Below are 23,217 nucleotides of genomic sequence, written 5' to 3' on the forward strand. Positions count from 1 at the left end.
GGGGAAGAGGAAAGGGGGAGGAGAAAGAGGAGGGAGAAGGAAGAGGAAGGATGAGAAAGGACGTGGGCATTGCTGTGGGAGGCCCCTGGGCCCTGGCAAGCAGTGAGTATTGATTCTGGAGGCCTCCAGGAAGCGTAATGTGCACAGTCATGGGGAATATATTTATTTATGATTTATACCCTGCTGACTTCCAAAAAGGTTTGAGGTGGCTCACCTGCTAGTGAGTTAATGCTTCCTACACACACTGAGCAACTCTAAGCAAGTGAAAGAGCAGAAACTCTGTGAGTCATCACCCAACTGTTTAAGTGATAAGAGGGAGAAGGGAGCTATTTCTTCTGAATAAGATGCCCACAGACATTGTCACCAGTAAGAATCTTGACACAGTAAAGCTCATTTAGTTGACATCACCAGGCAATCATTGACTTTTTCAGATAATTGAAGTTTCTCCCTTTAGATGTCAGTCTTCTAAAAACGTAGTATTTTACATAGAAACCTCTTTATAATGAAGATTATATGCTTCTTTCTCTTCGTAGACAGATGATACTGTTTGAAAAAAAATTTGGGAGGTAAATGTCAGGTTTTTTTCTAGATCTATGGTTTATTTTTGTAACAGTTTTATTCCACATACTGTAAAATTCACTCTTTAAGTGTACAATTCAATTGTTTTTCATATAGTCACAAAATTCTGCAACCATCACCACTGTCTAGTTTTAAAACATTTTTAACACTCCAAAAAGAAACCCTGGAACCATTAGCTGTCACTCTCTTTTCTTCCCCTCCAACCCCTGGCAGAGACTAATCTACTTCCTGTCTCTGTGGATTTGTCTCTTCTGGCTGTTTCTTATAAATGGAATCGTACAATATGTGGTCTTTTGTGTCTGGTTCCTGTCATTGAGCACAGTGTTTTCAAGATTCATCAAGTTGTAGCATGTGTCAGTTCTTCCTTTCTTTTTATTCCAGAATAACAGTCCATTGTATGGCGATACCACATTTTGTTATCCATTCACCAGTTACTGGACCTTGGACTTGCTTCTACTTTTGGGCTATTGCGAATAGTGCTATAATGAACATTCAGGGGTAAGTTTTGTGCAGATATGCTTTTTTTTTTTTTTTTTTTTAGCGGGAGTCTCACTCTGTCTCCCAGGCTAGAGTGCAGTGGCACCATCTTGACTCACTGCAACCTCTGCCTCCCATTTTCAAGTGATTCTCCTGCCTCAGCCTCCCTAGTAGCTGGGACTACAGGCGCATACTGCCACACCCAGCTAATTTTTTGTATTTTTAGTGGAGACAGGGCTTCACCGTGTTAGCCAGGATGGTCTTGATCTCCTCATCTCGTGATCTGCCCGCCTCGGCCTTCCAAAGTGCTGGGATTACAGGCATGAGCCACTACGCCCGGTGTGCAGACATGTGTTTTTAACTTTCTTGGGTGTACACCCAGAAGTGGATACTGATTGGAATTCAATCTCCTTTTTTTTTACTGATGGAAATGGAGCCTTCATTCTAACAGCCATGGAATGCAATGGTTGGTTGCCCCTGAAGTCTGGGTTCCCAAATGGTTGAGCTTTCTGAGCTCATCTGTCTATACTTTTATACTTTTTCAGATTTCTTTTGTTCAGTCAGCTATCACTTTTTGCTTTTCAGAGTGAGTCTGTCTCTGGGAGGACCCAACATTTCAATTTGGGCTCTTGAGCTCTGGAGAGGGCAGCCTGTTACCACTGTTATCGAAACCAAGGGTAAATGGGCTCTGAATGAAAGACTGGGTTGCTCTCCTAAGAGAAAAACATAAGCATAAACATTAGTGTTGACTTAGTAGTATTTTTAGATGTTTTTGGGTGCTTATTTTTGTATTCTTAGCAATGCTTAGGACATTTGAAGTTGTTAGGTGTAATACTTTCAGTAAGATGTTATTGTATAAAGACTCTACTTTCAGATAATGGGGATTAAAACGTTACTTTTGCTGACATACAGGAAAGTCTATTTAAGAGCTGCTGAACTGATTCTAGTAAGAAACCTTTTCACAGAGCTCTTTTTTGGTAGGAAGGGGGCTGCAGAGGAACCCCGGCTTCTCAGCTGCCATCTGAAAGCACAGTTTGAAAGATCCCCCTTATCACTTCAGATTAGATGACTACAAAACTCAAATAACTGGAGTTTAAACAAGATAGACGTTTCCCTTTTTGTTCATTTAGGTAGGTTGGCCAGGGCTTCGGTCATCAATAACCCAGGATTCTTCCAGCTTTCTGTTTGGCCATCCTTAACACATGGCTTCCATCTTTGGGCTCATTCAAGATTGCAACAAGGCCGCTGGAGCACCCAGCATCATACCCATTTTCCAAGCAGCAGGAAGAAGGAATGGCAAATACGAATGGTGTACCTCCTGGCTGCGTCAGCCCCCTTTCAAATAGTTTTCCTTGAAATCCTACCCAATAGCATCCTCTCACATCTCCTTGGGCTCCTGGCTTCCAGGGAAGCTGAGAAATGGCAGTTTTTAAGCTAGGTACATTGGGGATCTGTTAGTAAGGAAGAAAGAGTCAAAGGAAAAGGAACAAAAGATGTAGGTGGGACACCCAGAGTCTCTGCCCTGACCGCCTAGGCTCTCATGCTTTAAGATGGATGCAACAGAGGTGGACACCACATGGTGTTGCACACAGAGCTGGGCAGAGCTTTGCAAGAGTCTATCCCTTTACCATTTGAAAGTTTGTAGGCTTAGATTGTTGAAAAATAAATAGGCCTTTTTCTAAGGAAGACATAAAAATGGCCAACAGCTATGTAAAAAGGTGCTCAACATTACTGATCATCAGGGAAATGCAAATCAAAACTATATGGGATATCATCTCACACCTGTTAAGAGGGCTATTATCAAAAAGACAAGAGACAATAAATGAAGGTGTGGAGAAGAGGGAACTTTTGTGCACTCTTGGTGGAAATGTAAATTGGCACAATCATTATGAAAACAATATGGAGGTTCTTCAAAAAATTCAAAGTAGAACTGTCATATGACCCAGCAATCCTATTGCTGGGTATATACCCAAAGGAAATGAAATCAGCATTTTGTAGTGCTATCTGCACCCCCATGTTCATTGTAGCATTATTCACAGTAGTCAAGATATGGAAAAAACCAAAGTGTCCACTGATGGATGGATGGATAAAGAAATTGTGGTATATATACAATGAAATATTATTTAGCCTTAAAAAAGAAGGTAATGTTGTCATTTGTGACAACACGGATGAACCTACAGAACATTATTCTAAGTGAAATAAGCCAGATGTAGAAAGAAAACTACTGTACGATTTCCCTTACATGTGGAATCTTGTAAAGTTAGAATATATAGAGGCAGAGAGTAGAACAGAGGTTACAAGGCCAGGGAGCGGGAGAAAATGGTGAGTTATAGGTCAAAGGTCCCAAACTTGCAGTTATGTAGGATGAATAGGTCTAGAGATCTAATGTGCAGCATGAGGACTATTGTTAGTAACATTGGATTGCAGGTGAAAAATTTGCTAAGGGAGTAGATGTTGGATGTTTTTACCCACATACGTAGAGATTCTTGAGAGGATTGTTTTTGGTAATGGTTGAATTGTCTATCTCAGTTCTTCAGTGAGACTTTCTAGAGGATATGGGGTTTCAGAAGAATGTTAAAGGAAGTGATGCTATCAGCAGTCCCTCTTTAGGTATTGTGGGAATGGCTGGCTTAGAGCCAGCATGGTATCACCTACACTTGGTTTCCATTGGTATACTCATGAATGCCATTGGTCAGGGGAATTCAGGGCAATGGTTGAAGGTTTGGTGTGTAGTCAGTATGGGCAAGAAAAGAAGCTGCCTAACTTCTATGAACATCTCAAGCCTGAACTAGACTTCTTATTAGCTCTAACCAACTGACCTCTCCCTTCTCCTAGACTCTTACTTCAGCATTCCTAAATTTTTGATTACTTACATCAATCTATGTATCCTTCCAGAAAGTCATTACTTAATGTAATAACAAATGATAATAATTGATTATCATGACAACTTCAAGCAATGTAAAAAATAATTGGATAATAATAACCAATGATTAATAATAATTCACTCATGCTAGCAGACTTTAAAGGAAAATAGAGATCTCCCTGTGCCCTTTCTTCCTAGCTAAAAATGCTGACTTTTTAAAAAAAGAATGCAAGCTATAAAATAAGTAACTTGAATCTAGGATCCTATTTACATTGTATCCTGAAGGTGTTGGTTGTTTAAGTTATAAGGGCGTTATTTGAGTTTGATTCAAAAATCTATGTTTGATTTTAATGGGAACCTGATGTTTGTGATCAAATAGCTTAGCAAATTTCTATGCTTGCTTAGAGCTTTGTGCTGCTGGGTGATCTTGTTCAAGTCACTTAAATGCTTTGAAAATAAAGGGGTTGGGACAAATAGTGTTGTCCATCACAAAGTTTTTTATGAATCTGGGGTTTTTGTTTTTTAAAAAAATACTAACAGGTCACCTCATTCTAACTCTGATCATGATGACCCTGTGATGTAATCCTGAAGCAATCCCACAGTTACTGAAGTCACAGGATCCTGCTTCTGTTCATCCTCATAGCATTGCCATTTACATAAAATCAGGCTCAATCCTGATTATTTACAAGAATATGAGTCAAATACTGCATGTTCTCATTTATAAATGAGAATGAAATAATATGTACACATGGGCATAGAGTTGAAATTGATAGTCATTGGAGACTCAGAAGGGTGGAAGGGTATGAAGGAAGGATGAAAAATTACTCAATGAATACAATGTGAACTATTTGAGTGATAGTTACACTAAATGCCCAGACTTCACCACTACCCAGTATATCCATGAAAGAAACTGCACTTGTACCCCTTAAATCAACACCAAAAGAAGACTCCCCAAAAGGTATCCAGACGTGAAAAGGGCGACTGTATCTTCAACTTTCAAAGTTACTTAATTTGAACACTTGAGAGAATCTGATTCATAATTAAAATAATTTATTTGAATCAGGTCTTTCACATTTCATGGGTAGTCTTCACTCTTGCCTCCCCAGGGACTGTGATCTCACCATCATTTCTCTTCTCTCCTGTTACTGTCAATCTTTCTATCAACAAATATGCTCAAATCTGTTCCGCCCTTAAAATAACACCCTCCCCTAAGCTTTTTTTCCCCTATTGTTAAAATACCAATTTCTCAAAACAAAAACAAAAGCACTGTGCTCACCGGTTCACTGCCTCATCTCCATATCAAATTTTAAATCTCTTGCTACCTGGCTTCTACTTTGACTACTCCACTGACATTCTTCCACAAAAGCCAACAGTTGCCAAACTCCTATGAACATTTTCCAGTTCCTTAGCCTATTGACCTTCTCCACTGCCCCGAATTCAGTCAACAACTTCTTCCTCCATGGAGCTCTGTGTACCCTTGACTGCTGCTATCTCATACCCTTCTGATTCTCTTTGTACATCTCTGACTTTTGTTTTGTGACTTTAGTAGACTGTTCTCTGCCTTCCCTTTAAATGCTGAGTGACATCAGATAAACCATTTAATTTTTTATGCACACAAAAGTAGAGAAGTTGGAATAGATCATCTCTAAGGTAGCTTCAAGCCCTGGTGTGCTTTTAGTCATATTATCAGGAGTCAGAATTCACTGCTCGAGGTACAGACAACTCTTGTGTTTCATGTAAAAAGAAGTATAATGAGAAATGATTACCATTTGAGCTGATTAACATTTCTGCAAAGCCGTATTGTTGACTGCCACTTTTTCAAAGAAGTCATAAAAGCTGAAAACTAGTACAGCATAATTCAGCAGTTTATCACCATGTGGGAGAATGACTAATGTGAGTCATGGTTTCAGTATAACGAACATTGACCATTCATGTAGGACCTCAGGCTGTGACATAGAGAGAGAGTGACGTCAATGAGGTCCTTTGCCCACGTGGTCTCCAGACATGACCACACGTTGGACATGCAAAGTCCTAGAGCACTGGGAAGATTGATGCTGCTACTAGGGACATCATCATACTAATGCTGCTACTAGGGATATCAACTTTGACCAGACATGGCAACTGATGACAAAAATTTTGGCCTTTGACACTGCTGAGTCAAGAGGAAAATGGAATAGAAGAAAGAGTTTGATTGAGCTGCTGTTTGTCTACCTTGTGGCAGTACTTGCAGATGCTCTTATTTGTGAATACACAGAGTTCCTCCAATAAATATTTAATTAAATAGAAACTCGAGGTCCTGGGTACTCAAAGCTGAGTTAGATTTGTGTGATTTTAGGGGGTAGGATATAATTATTTAATTTTTTTGAGGAGCTTATAATTGAGAATGAAGGTCACAATACCCCAAAAATGTTCAATAGTAAGTGGATTATGTGTTGGCAGGAGAGACCATAAACACAGTGTCACTATTAGGTTATATCATATTCTCAACTTAACTAGACAAGAATACCAAATATAATTGCTAGGTCATTCACTAAGCCATCCTGCAAGGGCATTGCCTTGGCTACAGCAGTAACCATAACCAACTTGATGGTGGATATGTTGGGCCTCAGAAAATCGACAGGGCCCTGTGCCATTTTCTTAGCAGACACCTAGAGCACCCTTGTTAGCATCTGTGTCTGGGCCCATCCCTCTGCTGCCCCATGATGGGGTACACAGGGCTTCTGCCTCTTGGCATCTCTGCCTAGGAGCCTTGGAATACCAGATGGGCTTCCAATGGCAGGCCTAGTCATTAGATTAGCTTTGTCTGCACAGCTATGATTCTGGCTTTTTGCCTAACCTTTCAGAGCAAAGGACATTCAGCAAGACTCTCCTGGGAAGCAGATTAACTTCTGTGAGTCACTGCTCTTCCATCTCATTTATGATTCATGACCTGGGCTGTATTTTTAGCTTTTATTTATTTGGGTCTGAGAAGTGGGCTGGGTGGAAGTGTAGTTGGGAAACTCATGAAAGAATAAGAAGAAATTGGCATCACATCTAAGCGATGGTGGCCTGAAACTTGGTTGGACGTCCTCAGATATTCAACATAGTGTATTGAGAGCCCACTACGTGTCACATATTGTGCTGGATTCCAAGAACAAAAGGGAAAATGAGAACCAGCTTCTGCCCTCCAAGAGCTCATTGAATTGTGTGGGCAGATGGTTAATTGGATGATTAACGTAATGTTGCCCCTGCTGATATCTCAGCCATATCCCTGGACATTAGTCAAATTGAAGTATTTGGTATTTTTGGAGCACCCCTTATTTTTGGCCTTACCTCTTGCACATGCTGTGCCCATTGTCTGGAAATTCTTCCCCCACCACCTCTCATTGCCTGTCCTTCATAACTCACCCCAGCATCCTTCCTCTGACCCTCCTTCCCTGATTCCCTGAGGCTGGTCTGGAGCTTCTCTGACACACTCCCATAGCCCCTTGCATCCCAGTGCGCATCACATTCCTATAAAGCGCTGTTGATTAAGGTGCCTTCACAGTAATTGAGGCTTGTTTATCAGCTCCCCAAACTAAGGCAGGTAGAAACTGAAGACAATCAGGAACAGCAGTATAGTCATCCCACTATAATGATGAACATATGCTGAGATGTTTGTATGTGCCAGTCACTGTGCTTAGCACCGCATACGCATTACCTGATTGGATCCTCACAATAACCCTATGAAACACATAAACTATTATTCTTGCTTTATGGATGAGGAAACTGAGGCTTTGAGAATTAAAGTTATTTGTCCAAGGTTTCATAGCCAGTATGTGCAAAGCTGAGATTCAAACCCAGGCATTTCTGACTGTCTAAGCCCATACTCCTAGACTCTAAGCCATATTCCTTCTCCCCTTTCATGGTTATTGTATCAGTCAGGATAGGGCAGGTCATTCTATGTTAACAAATAATTCCAACATCTCAGTGGCTTAGACAAAAAGGTTTACTTCTTGTTTATGCCATGGTCCATAGCACATTGGCTGGGGGCGTCCGCTCTATGTCATTCTCACTCAGCAACCAAGGCTGAAGGTGGCTCTCTATCTGTGCCTCCCCAGTTGCAAGAGAAAGGAGATGTAACAAATCACTCCCGCAGTGATATCATTGGCCGAATCAGGTGCTGTACCCAACTTCAAAGGGGCAGAAGAAGTGCAATGCTACTGTGTACTGGGAAAGTGAAGAATTGGAAATATTTGTGCCATGGCACCAATGACTCCCACAATATAAAATAAAGGAGTGAGGGAAATAGAGAAATGAAAATAATAGAGGATAAAGTGTTCAGAGGAATAAGGGCCTTCCAGGGAATAGGAGAAAGCTTGCCTTTTGAAACCATAAGTCTCCAGTTAAACGGCTGCTGGGATCAATTATTCAGTTGTTCTTCCTGTAAGTTGCATTGTTAAGCCTTCTTCTCTTCTGAATGGATTAATACTTTGACACAACCTGGGATTTTGCTGGATCTATCAGGAGAGAGTAGTCAATTGCTATTACAAAAGCATCTTCATTTGAATAGGGTCAACTTTTGCAAGCCAGTATTCCAACTCTCATTTTCATTATGGAGAACCAGTCCCACCAGGTTAAAGACTTTCTCCAACAACACAGAGTAGCATTCCTGGTTTCCTAGGATTAGGCCTACGTGGTGATAAAGATCTTAAAAATTTCTTAGGAGGCTTGGCTACAATGCCAACACTTGCTCCTCCCCACAAAAGACTTGGGTTAAAGTTATTGGTTGCAACTTTTAGATCTCAATAGCAACATTAAAATTGAATATAAAATACAAGCCCTCAAGGAATTTCTGCAAAGAATATATTGGGAATATATATATTTCTGCAAAGAATATTTTGGTCAAGGAGAATTCACCTTTGCACAAAGCAGTTCCTGTTTTCAGAGAACACAGAATGGCTGACACAGTATAAAACTGAGCACAACACTTACTGTCTTAGGTATTGGATGCAGCAATATTTTGTCAAGTCACTATAAGTTATTAGATAATGTAAAACATTTGCTACATACAGGGGGTATCTGGCCTTACCACTCCTCTTCTCTTCATGATATGGATAGGTAGATCTCTATGTATATCATTTATATCTATCTATCTATCTATCTATCTATCTATCTATCTATCAATGTGTGTGTGTGATGGAGTACTATCTTCCATATATAATACATGCAGGGCATGAGTATCCCCTAGATGGTAAACTTCTTTAGGTGAGAGAGATGACATGGAACAGCAGCTTTAAACATCAAAAGATCTGGGTTCTTATCCATTAATCAGCCCTGTGGCTCTTGAGCACAGCATTGAACCTCTGAGAATCAGTTCTTCCACCTGGAAAAAGGCATCAGGGCCAGGTTTGGTGGCTCAGATCTGTAATCCCAGGTTTTGGGGAGACCAAGGTGAGAGGATCACTTGAAGCGAGGAGTTTGAGATCACCTGGGCAACATAATGAGACCCCATCTTACAAAAATAAAAAAGAAGATCACCTACCTATTCAGGTCTCATCACAGTTTCATTATGAGGATCAAATGATATAATACCCCGAGACTAAACAGAATATACATCTCTGTTTGTGCAAAGGCACATGATCAATCACACAACACAACTTTTCTGGCCATGCCCAGCAGCAGAGCGAGCCACCTGTGGCTCCCAACACATTGGTGCAAAGTTATTCCTAGGAGAAGTCATAGCTCTCAAATGCTATCAGTATAGTTTTTGCCACGGGGATGACCTCCAGCTGGGTGACTTTGTCTGTGCTCAAGTCTGTAGGCAGAGATGAAACCTCTCTTAGTTTAAAGAAATTCCCCTGTGTAAGGAATTTTCAATGGGAGTAGGACTTTTGGAATGAGACAGCACATAGCTGCCTCATGGGATGCAGATGGTTGTCATACTTTCCTTGCCCACAGATGACCAATACTTTTTTCAGAGAAATTGAAAGATATATTTGGACAATTGTAGGCAGCTCATTTCCCAGTGTATTAGTCTGTTCTGACATTGTTATAAAGAACTACCCAAGACTGGGTCATTTATAAAGAAAGGGGGTTTAATTGACTCACAATTCTGCAGGCTGTACAGGAGCCATGACTGGGGAGGTCTCAGGAAACTTACAATCATGGCAGAAGGCAAAAGGGAAGCAGCCACAATCTTGGTTCAGCTTACTTTAGGGGGACTGGGAATAGAATCTTGGGGATGGAGACAATGGGACTCTCTCCATCTGCTGGGGTGGAGTCCGCTTAGCAGGGAAAGACATCGAAGGAGAGGGATTGGGCCAAGTGAAAGGCCTTGCTCACTTCACAACCCTGCCTTTTGACTTGGGCAGGAACCTGAAGAAGGGAGATCTTCCTTTTGTAAGAGCAAACAGAACTCCCAACTTACTGTTAGAAGATTCCATCATTGTAATGACTAATGACTTACAGGGTTGAAATTTCCTGGTTGCTGAGTCTGCAATGGGAATGACTGAACAAATCCACGTTTTCAGGCTTTTGAACCTGGAGCAGAAGGAGGAGCTTTCAACAAAAATAGATGTTTGTATTTTAAAAATACATATTCAATTCAATCAATCAAAATATATTTGGAGGATCTACTATGTTCTTGGTGTTGGGGATAAAACACTCCCTGTTCTCTGCTACTGATCTTCTAGTTGGGGAGACAGAGAGCAAGCCAAAAAAACATAATAATTTCAGCAGTAAGTGCTCTGTAGAAAAGCAAATATAAGAGAATAGTGAAGAAGGGGAAAGTGTTAGCAGCTCTATGCTCCTCGATGCTATAGATTATAATATATATATATTATTATGTAATGGTATTATTACAGCATTCAAAGGTGTTACAAGATTTTTCCTAAGAAAAGTCAGTCTTTGCCAAGACCACTTGCACCTATTCCTTAAAGATGTGTCCCAAGCAGCCCATCTGTCTGTCCATCTCACTGAGCTCTCTCTAAACTTGCTTCTCTATTTCAGATCAGGAGATCCCCTAACCCCACTGCTTCAAAACCCTGCCCAGGTTTTCATTTGATTGGTGTTACACTAAAAGGGGAAGAATTTTCCATTCCCTTCTTACATGACCCACATTCCAACTCAAACCCGGCACAAGGAGGGCTTTGGCCAGCTTAACTTCAGGATTATTTTAATTGACAATATACCCCTTTAAGAAGGAACACATTACAGATGGTCCAGTTAGGATGCAGGTTATTTTGAGACTTCCTGAACATCATTTCTTGGCTAGTTCATTCAAATAAATCATTTAATTGCACTGTAAGAGGTGCTGGGCATAATGATGACTAAGACTCACTCCTTGCCCTTGAGAAGCCCATAGTCCAGCAGGAGGCATAGACATTGGAACAGATAAATTGCAGCACCACTGGGTGACTGCAACCTAGGGGTGTGACCGAGATGCTCTGGGAGCCCAAAGGAAGAGCAATGCACTCTACCTCAAGGCTGGAGAATATTTCAAACAACTGTAGTAACTGCTGATGCCTCATTCATTTATCCATTATTCATCCATTCATACATATTTCCTGAATAGTTTATACCAAGGATCACACACTGCCTGCAGATATTGCTTGTTTGGATTCTTTCTGTTGTTGTTGCTTCTTGGTAATTGCTTTATTGAGATGTAATTCACATACCATATAATTCACCCATTTACAGTATACAATTCAATGTTTTTTTAGTATATTCACAGAGTTGTGCAACGATCACCAATTATAGAACATTTTTATCAACCCCCAAAGAAACCCTGTACCCGTTAGAGGTCACACTCTATTCCCTGAAAACCACATAGCCCTACTTTCTAGCTCTACAAATTTGTCTATTCTGGACATTTCACATAAATAAAATAAAATCAGTCTTTTATGATTATACTTTTTCACTTAGAATTAATATTTTCAAAGTGCATTCATGCTGTAGCATGTATCAATACTTCATTGCTTTTTATTGCCAAATACTATTCCATTGCATGATATACCACCTTTTATTTGTCCATTCATCAGCTGATGGACATTTGGGTTATTTCTACTTTTTGGCTATTACGAATAATTCTGCTATAAACATTTAAGTGCAAGTTTTTTTGTGGACATATGCTTTCCATTTTATTGGGTATATTTCTAGGAGTGGAATTGCTGGGTCATATGGGTAATTCTATGTTTAACTGTTTGAGGAATTGCCAAGCTGTTTCCCCTAGTGGCATTACCATTTTACATTCCCACCAGCAATGTATGATGGTTCCAATTTCTCCACATCTTCACCAACATTTATTTTCAGTTTGCTGGATGGTATTTTAAATTACAGCCATTCCAGAGGGTGTGAAGTTGTACCTCACTGTGGCTTTGATTTGCACTTCCCAATGGTAAATTACATTGAACATCTTTTCATGTGCCTATTGTCTATTTGTATATATTTCTTGGAGAAATGTCTGTTCAGATCTTTTGCCCATTTTAAAATTGAGTTATTTGTCTTTTTATCATTGAGCTGTAAGAGTTTTGTAAAATATATTTTAGATGCAAGTTTCTTAGCAGATATATCATTTGCAAATATTTTCTCCCATTCTCTGAGTGGGTTTTTCACTTTCTTCTTAGTGTCATTGGAAGCACAAAATAATTTAATTTTTCTGAAGTCCAACCTATACATTTCTTTCCTTTGGTTGTTGGTGCTTTTGGTGTCATATCTAAGAAACCATTGCCTATTCTGAGGTCCTGTGATTATGCCCGCTTTCTTTAAAGAGTTTTACAGTTTTAGCTCTTATGTTTAGGTCTTGTGACCATTCTGAGTTTATGTTTTGCTTATCGTATGAGATAGAGGTCCAACTTTTATATACAATTGCTCTGGTACCTTTTGGTGAAAACAATGTCATTTTTCCATTGAATTGTTTTGTCACCTTTATCAAAATTCAATTGACAGTAAATGCAGGGGTTTACTTTTGGACTCAGTTCTATTTTACTAATCTGTATGTCTATCATTATGCTAGTACCACATTATCTTGATTGTGTAGCTGAGCAGTAAGTTTTGAAATTGAGACACGTGGGTTCTCTAACTTTGTTCTTTTTCAAGATTGTGCAGATTGTTTGGAAATTACACATGAAATTTTAGGAAATTACACATGAATTTGAAGTTACACATGAATTTTAGGATCAGTTTGTTAGTCTCTACAAAGAAGCCATCTGAGATTTTGATAGGGATTGTGTTGAAGTTTTAGATCAGCTTTTGGGAGTATTACTATCTTAACATTATTAAATCTTCTGATCCATGAACATGGAATGTTTTTTCCATTTATTTCACTTTTCTTAAATTTCCTTCAGCAATGTTTTTCAGTTTTCAAAGTGTAAGTTTATCCTGTCAAATTTATTCATAAGTATTTTATTCTTTTTGATCACATATTGCAAATGAAATTATTTTCTTAATTTCATTTTGGATTGTTCATTGTGACTTGCTGGAATTAAAAATTAGGAAAACTTACAAATAAAGTCTGATTTCTGACCTCTTTTGAAAAATCATAGGGTCTGGTTTCCCAAATGGTAACGAGGGACTGGAATGATTGGTTTGGGCCTTGTTCTTTTGGTAGGCCATATGGTTCCAACTTTGTCCTAATCTAGCTACTTTCTTATATCTAGTTTACTTTACTCATTAATATCTTTATTATTAAGCACTGAGTTTTTGGCCTTTATGATTGTTCTTTTGGGAAATCTAAGTTAGAAGAGATTTAATATGAAAGAGCAGTTAATATTATCTAAATCCTTAATGTGATTGTTTTTATATACGTATCCCATTCTTTCTTTGTTTTTTTTCTTTTTTTTTTTTTTTTTTTGAGGCGGAGTCTCGCTCTGTCTCCCGGACTGGAGTGCAGTGGCCGGATCTCAGCTCACTGCAAGCTCCGCCTCCCGGGTTTACGCCATTCTCCTGCCTCAGCCTCCCGAGTAGCTGGGACTACAGGCGCCCGCCACCTCGCCCAGCTAGTTTTTGTATTTTTAGTAGAGACGGGGTTTCACCGTGTTAGCCAGGATGGTCTCGATCTCCTGACCTCGTGATCCACCCGTCTCGGCCTCCCAAAGTGCTGGGATTACAGGCTTGAGCCACCGCGCCCGGCCCCCATTCTTTCTTAAAAGTTACCTCAAGCCATATCTTACTTTCTCATCTCAAGAATATTGTTGATCCAGGCTTTACATAGAGGATATAAAGAAGAAACAGACACTGTTTCTGCTATAAAAGAGATACAGACACATTGACGAAGAAGTAGTTCTATATTAGCAATGTAAGTTTTATTAAAGGTCTGCTAGTAGTTCATACAGATTATAGAAGAGGGCCCAAAGAAGGTCAAGGCTGCAGGTAGAGATGGCGAAGAAGAGGAGAGATATCATAAAAGAAGCGACTTTTGCATTTCCTTGTGAATGATTAGTAGGTGTTAATCAGATGGACATGGATAAGAAAGACATTTCAAGAGGAAGGAGTAAAGGAAGGGGTTGTTCTGAATTTTGAAGCATGGTGAGTTCAGGCAAATGACTAGAGTGTAAAATGAGAGGGCAAAAGCGGGGAGGAAAAGGATAAAGAGTTCAGCAGGAACCAAATCATGAGAGGCCCTGTACCTCATTCTAAGAAAGCTGGCTCTTTTCCTGAAGACTGGTGTTTTCTCCAAAGTGTGATTCCTGGACAACCTGTAATAGAAGGACCTGAGTGCTTATTAAAATGCAGTTTCACAGTCTTACTGAAGACGAATCTCTCAGGGCTTGGGAATTTTATTTTTAAAATCTGATTTGTAAGTTTCCCTGGTGATTCTGAAGTTCTCTAAAGTTTAGGAAGCTCTGCTTTGAGGATGGGAGTCTTGGGAGTGTTTTAAGTGAGAATGATTGGGGGATAGGATGGAATGATAACATGCCATATATGTGTTTTAGTAACGTGCTGGCTGCACTGGGAAAGAGATTCAAAAAGTGGGACACCAGAAACCCTATCTTAGGGAGGGCCATGTTCTAAAGTCAACAGTAGAATAAAACTCAGAATAAAGAATACACTGGCTCATCCTTGAAATCTCCAACACCTGCGCATCTGGACAATCAGTTGTCAGAATCAATGTCTTGTGTTTCTGTTTGCATTTATGGAGAGATACTCTTTCTCTGGGGCAGAGTATGTCTCCAAAAATGCAGACAGAAACACAAGACATTTATTATTGCAAACAGAAACACAAGACGTTATTTAACTCTCCATAAATTCAGATACTCTTTCTCTGGGGCAGATGGTTACCCTACTCTCTGGCAAGTAGGGTTGCAAGACTGAGGAGATGAACAAAGGGACTAATCTCTCACTTTCTGCCTGCCAAGTGGATGCAATTGAATTCATATGCTTTGCCCATGAATATGATGTGAGACCCCAGTATTGCAATTGAGAGACAGAATGTGCCTAAACTTGGATAGTAAATGTTGGAGGTGGTGTGCAGAGTTCAGGGAAGAAGACAGGGAAGTTATGACGATGATAGGGAGATTGAAAGGACAGGGCTTGCCTCTTGATTGGTTGATGGATTTGAAAAAAAAGTAAGAGTTGACTTTTCTGGTTTATGTAATTAGGTGGATAGTGATACTATTGTTTTAGATCAGAAATGTAAGTAGAGGAATAATTTGAATGCACCGAATTTGAGATGCAATTAGAATATTCATATGCTGATACACATTTGAAGTTGGGAGAAAACCTGGGCTAAAAATGTGTGTGGCATGAGCATGAGGTAGTAATTGAAAGCAAACAAGTGTACGTGCTAGAGACTGATTTTATTAGGCTAGAGTAGAACCTAGGAATCAGAATTTTAATACTTCCCAAGTGATTCTAATATGCAATCAGGGTTGAGAACCACTGGGATAGGGAGAGAAGAGAAGGAACCATTGTTTTTAAAAAAATAAGAAACTAGCAAAGGAGACTGAGAAGGAATAGTCAGAGAAGAAAGATGAGGAACTGGAGAAAATGTTCTCAGGAAAGCTAAAGAAGAAAGGTTCAGAGGAAAATGAAGGGGTTGAGTAGAGGTCAACAGCGGTAGGTGACCCCAATAGGTGAGTAGGAAAACAAAAACCGTTCACTAAAGAAACTTTGAGGAAGCAGTTGGTTTGCTCAGGCAATTTCACTAGAGTGTTGAGGCCAGAAACTTTACTATTGTGAGTTGAGGCATGAGTGAAAGGAAGGAAGTAGAGACAATATTTCAAGGTTATGAAGGGAATGTCCCTGTTTCTTACTCTCCCATTTTTTTAAAGAATGGGAAAGACTAAAAATTATTTAAAGGTGGCAGAAATATCCTGCTGTGTTTTCCTGCCATTTTGGTGGCCTCTACCATTGTTGAACATTTATTGCATGAAGATCAGACCCTCCTTATATCATAGTTGACTATATACTGTTCTTCAGTGTTTGTTTTAAATTCATTAACTATTTATTTTTATTTAGAGACAAGGTCTCACTCTGTCCCCCAGGCTGGAGTGCAATGGCACGATCATAGCTGACTGCAGCCTCAAACTCCTGGGCTCAAGTGATCCTCCTGCCTCAGCCTTCCAAGTAGCTGAAGTAATTTTCTTCCTTGTCTTAGCACTCTTATTATAAACTTATCAAGTGCAGGGCCTGTGCCTTAAACTTCTCTTGAACAATATTCTCCCATACTCCTAGCTAAGAGGCAGGTATATTCTGAGAAAGGGAATAAACCACATATAAAAAGGGATTTCACCCTACTTAATAAAACTGTGGTTCTTTTTGGTAAAGTCGTGAGCTTTGCTTATTTTATTTTTCAAATCTAAACTAATACTACATACTTATTTAAAAAATAAGTATGTTTATACTTATTTGTATAAGTAGTACAAAAGTATAAAGTAAAAAGTAAAAATCTGCCTCTCTCACATTTCCAAAGGCAACCACTGTTAGTTTCTTATTATCCTGCAGACCTTCTTTCTAAGAGTATAAGAATATGTATCTTTTTTTTCTTTAGGTAATGTGCTTGCCGTCCTCATTCTGTAAGAGAGTTAGGATGAGACTTCCCATAAGTAACTATCATTCCTCTTCTCTGAAAACCCCAGTAATTTCTTCTCCGGAGAGCAAAGCCCAAGATACACATGGCCATAAATAGGCTGTTCACCTCTCCTTGGGAGCAAGTGGTTGAAGCTCAGACAGTACAAAAATATTATGACTGCCTTGGGGCATAAAGGGAGGAAGCCAGCTGGGAGTTAGGTAAACCCATGCCAGGGGCTGAATGGGCAGGCTGTCTGAGCACCGCAGCTTTCCCACCGTTCCTGTATGGCTCCAAATAAAGGTCTTCAGTGTCCTCTCCTCACCACAGGGTGGGGAATTAGGGAGTGTCCTCTGTCTCACCTCCTGCAGTTCCCAAAGCAGTTTGGATTCACATCTGCTGTTACCATTGTGGTCCCCCGTCTCAACACTGTGTCACCATGTTCCTGGGTAGACCAAAGGGAGAGTAGTGGCAACCAGCAGGATAACTCCTCTTTTTCAATTTTTCTGTTATACAGGGTCCTAGCAATGGACTGCAGACTCTAGAATAAACCCTAATTCAGTACCAGTGAATAAATGAAACTGAGCCAGGCACTTTGCTTTAATAGGCTTCAATTTCCTCATCTCTTAAATAAAGTTAGCAACAATGACTAACCTCATAAAAAGGAAAGATAAGTCATCTCTTTTCATGGTTGTCCTATCTGAAAGGGGCCAGGTTTCTTAAGAACAGAGACCATGTCTTATGCAGATCCGCATTTAATACACGAATGAGAAGTATTGTCATCTCCAGTTTATAGCTAACAAACTAAACTTCTCCTCCCTCGGGCCTTGATATTCAGCCACTATCTGCTTATGCAGTCATCGAACACCCAAAGAAAGAAGTGGACAGAGTATTTTTATGCACCGCCCCCTCCCTGCTTCCTCACAGCAGTGGTTTTTAAATGAAATGGATTGTGTGAGTCAATGGGAAGACCCACTCCATTGTTGTCTTTGGGGTAATTGTGGCAAAAATGAGTTGTGGTTTTCTTGACACATGCCCACAGTGGAAGGGGACCTGTCCTCATTGTCAGTCATCTCAGGCCATGACTCATGTTTTTCCAGAAACTTCCGTTGTATCATACTGAGGCTTGCTGAAGTCACCTGTGCCATAGCTGACAGACAAGTGTATGGATCAAAACAGAGATTCACACAAAGGGAAGGGGATCCCAAAGCAATGCTTGGGCTTGCCTTAGTCCAAAGCAGATAAGGTCATTATAGCCATGAAGCGTGATTAAGAACGAAACCTTGGAGGGGTTCCTCTCACCCCCAAGACACTAAAAATTCCTCTCCTCATTGATAACCAAAATGAATGGCAACTTACCTAATAACTGGGCTGAGATAGCCTTCACTTTGACACTGTCCTCACGTGGGTCTCAAACTTGGTCAGCCTTGAGTGTCCTTGTTCCAGTTGTTTCTTTTTGTCCCTTTGTCCCCCTCCTGTTCAGATGTGCAACCTACTCTCCATTCCTTTTAAAGTTCCCACTGTCAACTCTATCATCCAGGGCTGTTCCCACCCACGGCTTATAGCCCGCCTGAGAAGTAGGGCACATTCTTGCCAGCTTCCCACTTCACTACAAAACCTCCTCGGTCTAGGTTATGTGTTACCACTCCAAAATGAAGAACAACAAAAATAACAAATATGAAGTACATTGCTGAGAAATCTAGAAACCTTGCAAAGACATTGTTCTGGCCTGTAGCACCTGAGGCTGAGTCCTTGGTGCTCCTGTACTCCTGGGTGGAGAGACCAGCCAAGCCTTTACCTCCCTCAGTCCCTCGGCTCTCCCCACCCCCCACTCATTGTAAGGGTACAATATAATTGAACAAAAGATGCTTCATTCATTCTTTCAGCATGTGTTTATTGAGTGCCCACCAGATCCTAGGCACTGTTGCAGGGAATACGGCAGTGATTGTGATCTTTACTCTTACGGTGGTTATAGCCAAGGGAATAAAAAGACGTCCTAGACAAGCAAATTAACAAGTAAACCAATAATCAATCACTGATGAATAGGGGCTGAGATGAAGGGTGGCAAGAGGGGGCCTCTGAGGTGTGCCATTCGAACTGAAAACTGAAAGATGAGAAGGGATCTGTCCTGCAGAACAGTGTAGGAGAGCCAGGCGGAGGGAATGTCAAGTGCAGGGAAGAGCTGGGTGTATTTGAGGAGTAGAAAGGAGGCCAATGTGGCAGCAAAGTGTGCAAGGGGACAGTGACACTGTTGAAGCTGAAGGGATGAGACGGGGCCAGGAACCCCAGGGTCTAGGGGTTTATAGTAACGAGCTTGTTTTGATCATAGATGCCAGGAGTTTCACGTGGTGGAGGAACATGATCTGATCATTCTGTTTTGAAGAAACACTGTGGAAGAGTGTGAAAAATGTAGGTGCTTGGTCACTTTTTCAAAGAGTTTGCACTGATAGGCCAGTTGGTATCACCTTGTCTTCAGTCGGTGATTTACAGCTAAAGGGAAAGGCGATACCCACCTCCTCACCAACAGGGCCTCCTGGAGGTATTGGAGGGGATCCAGGCCTGCTCCCCACCCTGTGTGGGGAGTCCACTCTTTCTAGGGCCAGCAGTGCAGGAAATAGGGGAGCAAGACCTAGGCTCTGGGGCGGAAGAGGGCATTGGAAGGCACCAAAAGCCAGAGCAGTCAGTGAAGACATATGGACAATCTTTTCACACCACTGGGACGTGAAGCTTGGATGCTTGAAATCTCCTTTCTTGACAGTTCTGAGACGGGCTTTCTAACCTACTTCCTATATCTAGCTTTCTTCTCCTAATAACCCTTATGGTTGAAGAGAAATCTCTAGACACCACTTCCTTAAGGTACCCAAGGCTTGGGAAGTTAAGAGTGATGGGGACAGAGTAAAATATCTAAAATAGTTCTTGTATCAGTAGTAGAGATTCCAAGAGGAGTGTAACTGAGTGTGACTAACAGGAGTCTGGATGAGACTGGCAGGGTGATTGTCCCGGCCAGCATGCTCTTCCCAGCACCAGGCTCCAGGCAGCACTTGGTGCATTGAGAAGTTCTATCTGCACAATCTGCTCAGAAATACTATTATACAGCAGGACGTGGTGGCTCACGCCTGTAATCCCAGCACTTTGGGAGGCCGAGGTGGGCAGATTGCTTGAGGTCAGGAGTTCAAGACCAGCCTGGCCAACATGGTGAAACCCCGTCTCTACTAAAAATACAAAAATTAGCCAGGTGCAGTGGTATATGCCTGTAATCCCAGCTACTCAAAAGACTGAGGCAGGAGAATTGCTTGAATTTGGGAGGCAGAGGTTGCAGTGAGCAAAGATCGTGCCACTGCATTCCAGCCTGGGTGACAGAGTGAGACTCCATCTCAACAAAAAGAAAGAAAAAGAAAAAGAAATACTATTATACAAGAAGTGTCTGGGCAGGTACCCCCTCCCCACCAGCTCCTGACATCTTTTGACAGTGCTTTTGCCATTCACAAGCATAGAGAGGCTGGAAAGCCTCCAAAGGAAAGCTAAACAGGAAGCATATCATTTCCAAGGAGCCAACAGATCACTTTCAATTGGAACTCTTAGCTCTAGTAACATTTCTAAGGCAATTCTCAAATAAGCACGCTCCCTCATCAACCAGGCTCTGCTGGGAGGATTGACTCTCACAGCCTCACCTGGCAAAGCTACACAGAAGACTACTAAGTCCACATCCCTAGGCTGAATCCTCTCAGGACTCCAGAATCCAATTTTCAGTTGCCAGCCTGTTATTTCCTGGATACCCTACCAGTGCCTTAAGTCAACGGCTCCCAAACCAATTCATCATCTTCTCTTCTCCTGGCTTTCCTGTTTCTATTGATGGCATCACTGTTCCCTCTGCTACTCTGGCTGGAAACGTCTGAGTGAGTCATCCTTGACTCACCCTTCTCTCTTATTCTCCGTATCAAATCAACTGCCGAGTTCTGTAGTATCTGTTTCCATGATGTCACTTGAATCTGTCCCCTCTTTCCTATTGACACCATCCCTCTTCAGTGTGGGCTGTCATTACTTCCCTCGCCACAGGATCATCCTAACTTATTCCCTCACCATTAACCCACCTTCATACTGCCGCTGACTTAAGCCTCCTCCAACACAGATCTAATCGCATCATGCTGTTGCCAGCAGCCTGCCATGGATCCTCACTGCTGCCACACTAAATATAAACCATCTTTCAGCTTTATAAGTCACAATTCCTTTTGCAATACATGGTGTTCAAGCTAACCATACCCATCACTGATGCAGCATATGACTTTTGTCCTTTCAGGAACCCCCTTAATATTTAAATCAGCTGAAAAGAATGATAAGATCTTATATTACTAAGTTTGGCATTCTATGCATTTATATGCTTGTTCTATCCACTTAGAAGATTTGACATTCCTGTATTCTTTATCTCACTTTTATTTTTGCTTCCTCTACTATTTGGGCCTTTCTATGTACCAAGCATTGTTCTAAAAGCTTTATTTACATGTAGGAAATAATTTCACTCTTCTAACCATTCCTATTGTATCCTCACTTTACCAATGACAAAACTGTGAGGCTCAGAAGTTAACTTGCTGAGGTTCCATAACTAAGAAGTAGCAGAGCCAGGATGCAAAGTCACATGATCTGGCCCCTGAGCTCATGCTCTTAACCACTGAACCCATATTGGTCTTTGTTACTTGTGTTATCTATATTATGGTTCGGATTTAACTGGTGTTTTATCATTGAATTGAAGCTTTAGGCATGTGTCCATTAATAGTCAGAAATATCAATGGTAGGCGAAGGGTGCAAATGTAACTTGATAGCAGAAGCTGATTTTAGGTGCTTCCCCGAAAGTCACTGTGAAGCTAAGAGACAGCTTCTTGGAATTTTTGTCCTACTTCTTTTTTTTTCTTCTTCTTATTCTAGTACATGGGCTGTATTGAAGTGCTGCAATCAATGAGGTCACTGGATTTTGGGATGAGAACCCAAGTTACAAGGTAAGAAGCCAAAAATGGGAGGGGCTTTGAGGAATATGGTTTAAAGTCACAATAATTTCTCCCACGGGAATTTCATGCAAACCTTCCAAGTCATTGTACACGTTTCTTCATGTGACTGGAGCGCAGACGCTTCGTCCAGTGACCTTCAATGAGCGGCTGGATCTCGTTGTGTGAAAGATTTCTCAACTGTGTGGTAGTGCCTCTGTGTTTCCTGTGAGGACGATGAAGCTGATACAGTCTACAGAAATAGCTGGTTTCCCAGGTACCAAAACTATTTAAAATGATGCCTGGCAGGAAGCCTTTACAGAATCAGACCTGTCAAGGAGGTAGCAGAAAATCAGACCAAGGAAGACTTTCAACATGAGAAAGCCTAAGCTTTCCCCAAGCTCTTCCTGACATGAGAAGCTGCTTATTCCTTGTCTGGGTCTCCCTCCTCTATGTACAGTGAGCCAAATGGAACAGTGGAACCAGGGAAGCTTTATCCAGGGTGACCCCAGGGAACTTAGGGGAAGAAATCAGAATCCTTGTTGTGTGGAGCTCAAGTCAGAAGCAGAAATATATGGCATGGTTCATTAAAGCTAAGCCCAAAGCAAGGATGGAAAGAAGGAGTGAGTGCAGACTGGCAGGTGGAAAAAAATGTGAGGTGAGGGAGATGAGTGAGAGGACTGGGTTGACATGAGTGGTTCAGAATGAAGACTTGGGCTTTCATTGGATGTGGTGCCAAAGGTGTGTCTCAGGGGCATGCCACATTAGATCCGTGCTTGCAGGCCTCCTGTTCTGAAGGTGAATGTTGTCATGTAGAAAATAACTCTCCCTAATGCTCATCCCGTGAAATTCTAGGCCTAGAAAAAGAAGTGTCCTGTGGTCCAAAAATTTAGGGAAAGGAGCCACATCACTCTTTAGGAGACTACAGTATACAATAGTATATTGAAGACTCTGAGCCTGGTGCAGTGGCTCACGCTTGTAATCCCTGCAACTCAGGAGGCCGAGGTTGGAGGATTGCTTGAGACCAGGAGTTCAAGACCAGCTGGGGCAACATAGTGAGACTCCATCTCTACAAAAGTAAAAAGAACATAGCCAGGCATGTTAGCATATGCCAGTAGCCCCAGCTACTCAGGAGGCTGAGGCTGGAGGATCACTTGAGCCCAGGAGTTCAAGGCTTCAGTCAGATATGATTGTGCCACTAACTCCTGTGTGGGTGACAGCAAGACCCTGACTCTTGAAAAAAAAAAAAAAAAAAAAGAAGACTGAAAAGTCCTATGCAACTGTAGTTGAAAAAAACTCTACCCCTCAAAATTTTCTTTTTCTTCTCTCTTTTTTTTTTTTTGAAATGGAGTCTT

At 41.1% G+C, this 23,217-nt stretch overlaps 1 protein-coding gene across 1 annotated transcript in view; it reads left to right on the forward strand.

The window, feature by feature from the left end:
* SHC4 (SHC adaptor protein 4) overlaps positions 1–23,217 on the forward strand; it is a 149,131-nt gene that overhangs the window by 17,393 nt on the left and 108,521 nt on the right. The window contains exon 2 of the mRNA XM_033190186.1: positions 21,807–21,877. Coding sequence (XP_033046077.1) covers positions 21,807–21,877 — 71 coding nt within the window. The remainder of the gene's footprint in view (positions 1–21,806; positions 21,878–23,217) is intronic.

This window comes from Trachypithecus francoisi, unplaced genomic scaffold (assembly GCF_009764315.1).
Source record: "Trachypithecus francoisi isolate TF-2019V2 unplaced genomic scaffold, Tfra_2.0 Lachesis_group3, whole genome shotgun sequence".
Lineage (NCBI taxonomy): Eukaryota > Metazoa > Chordata > Mammalia > Primates > Cercopithecidae > Trachypithecus > Trachypithecus francoisi.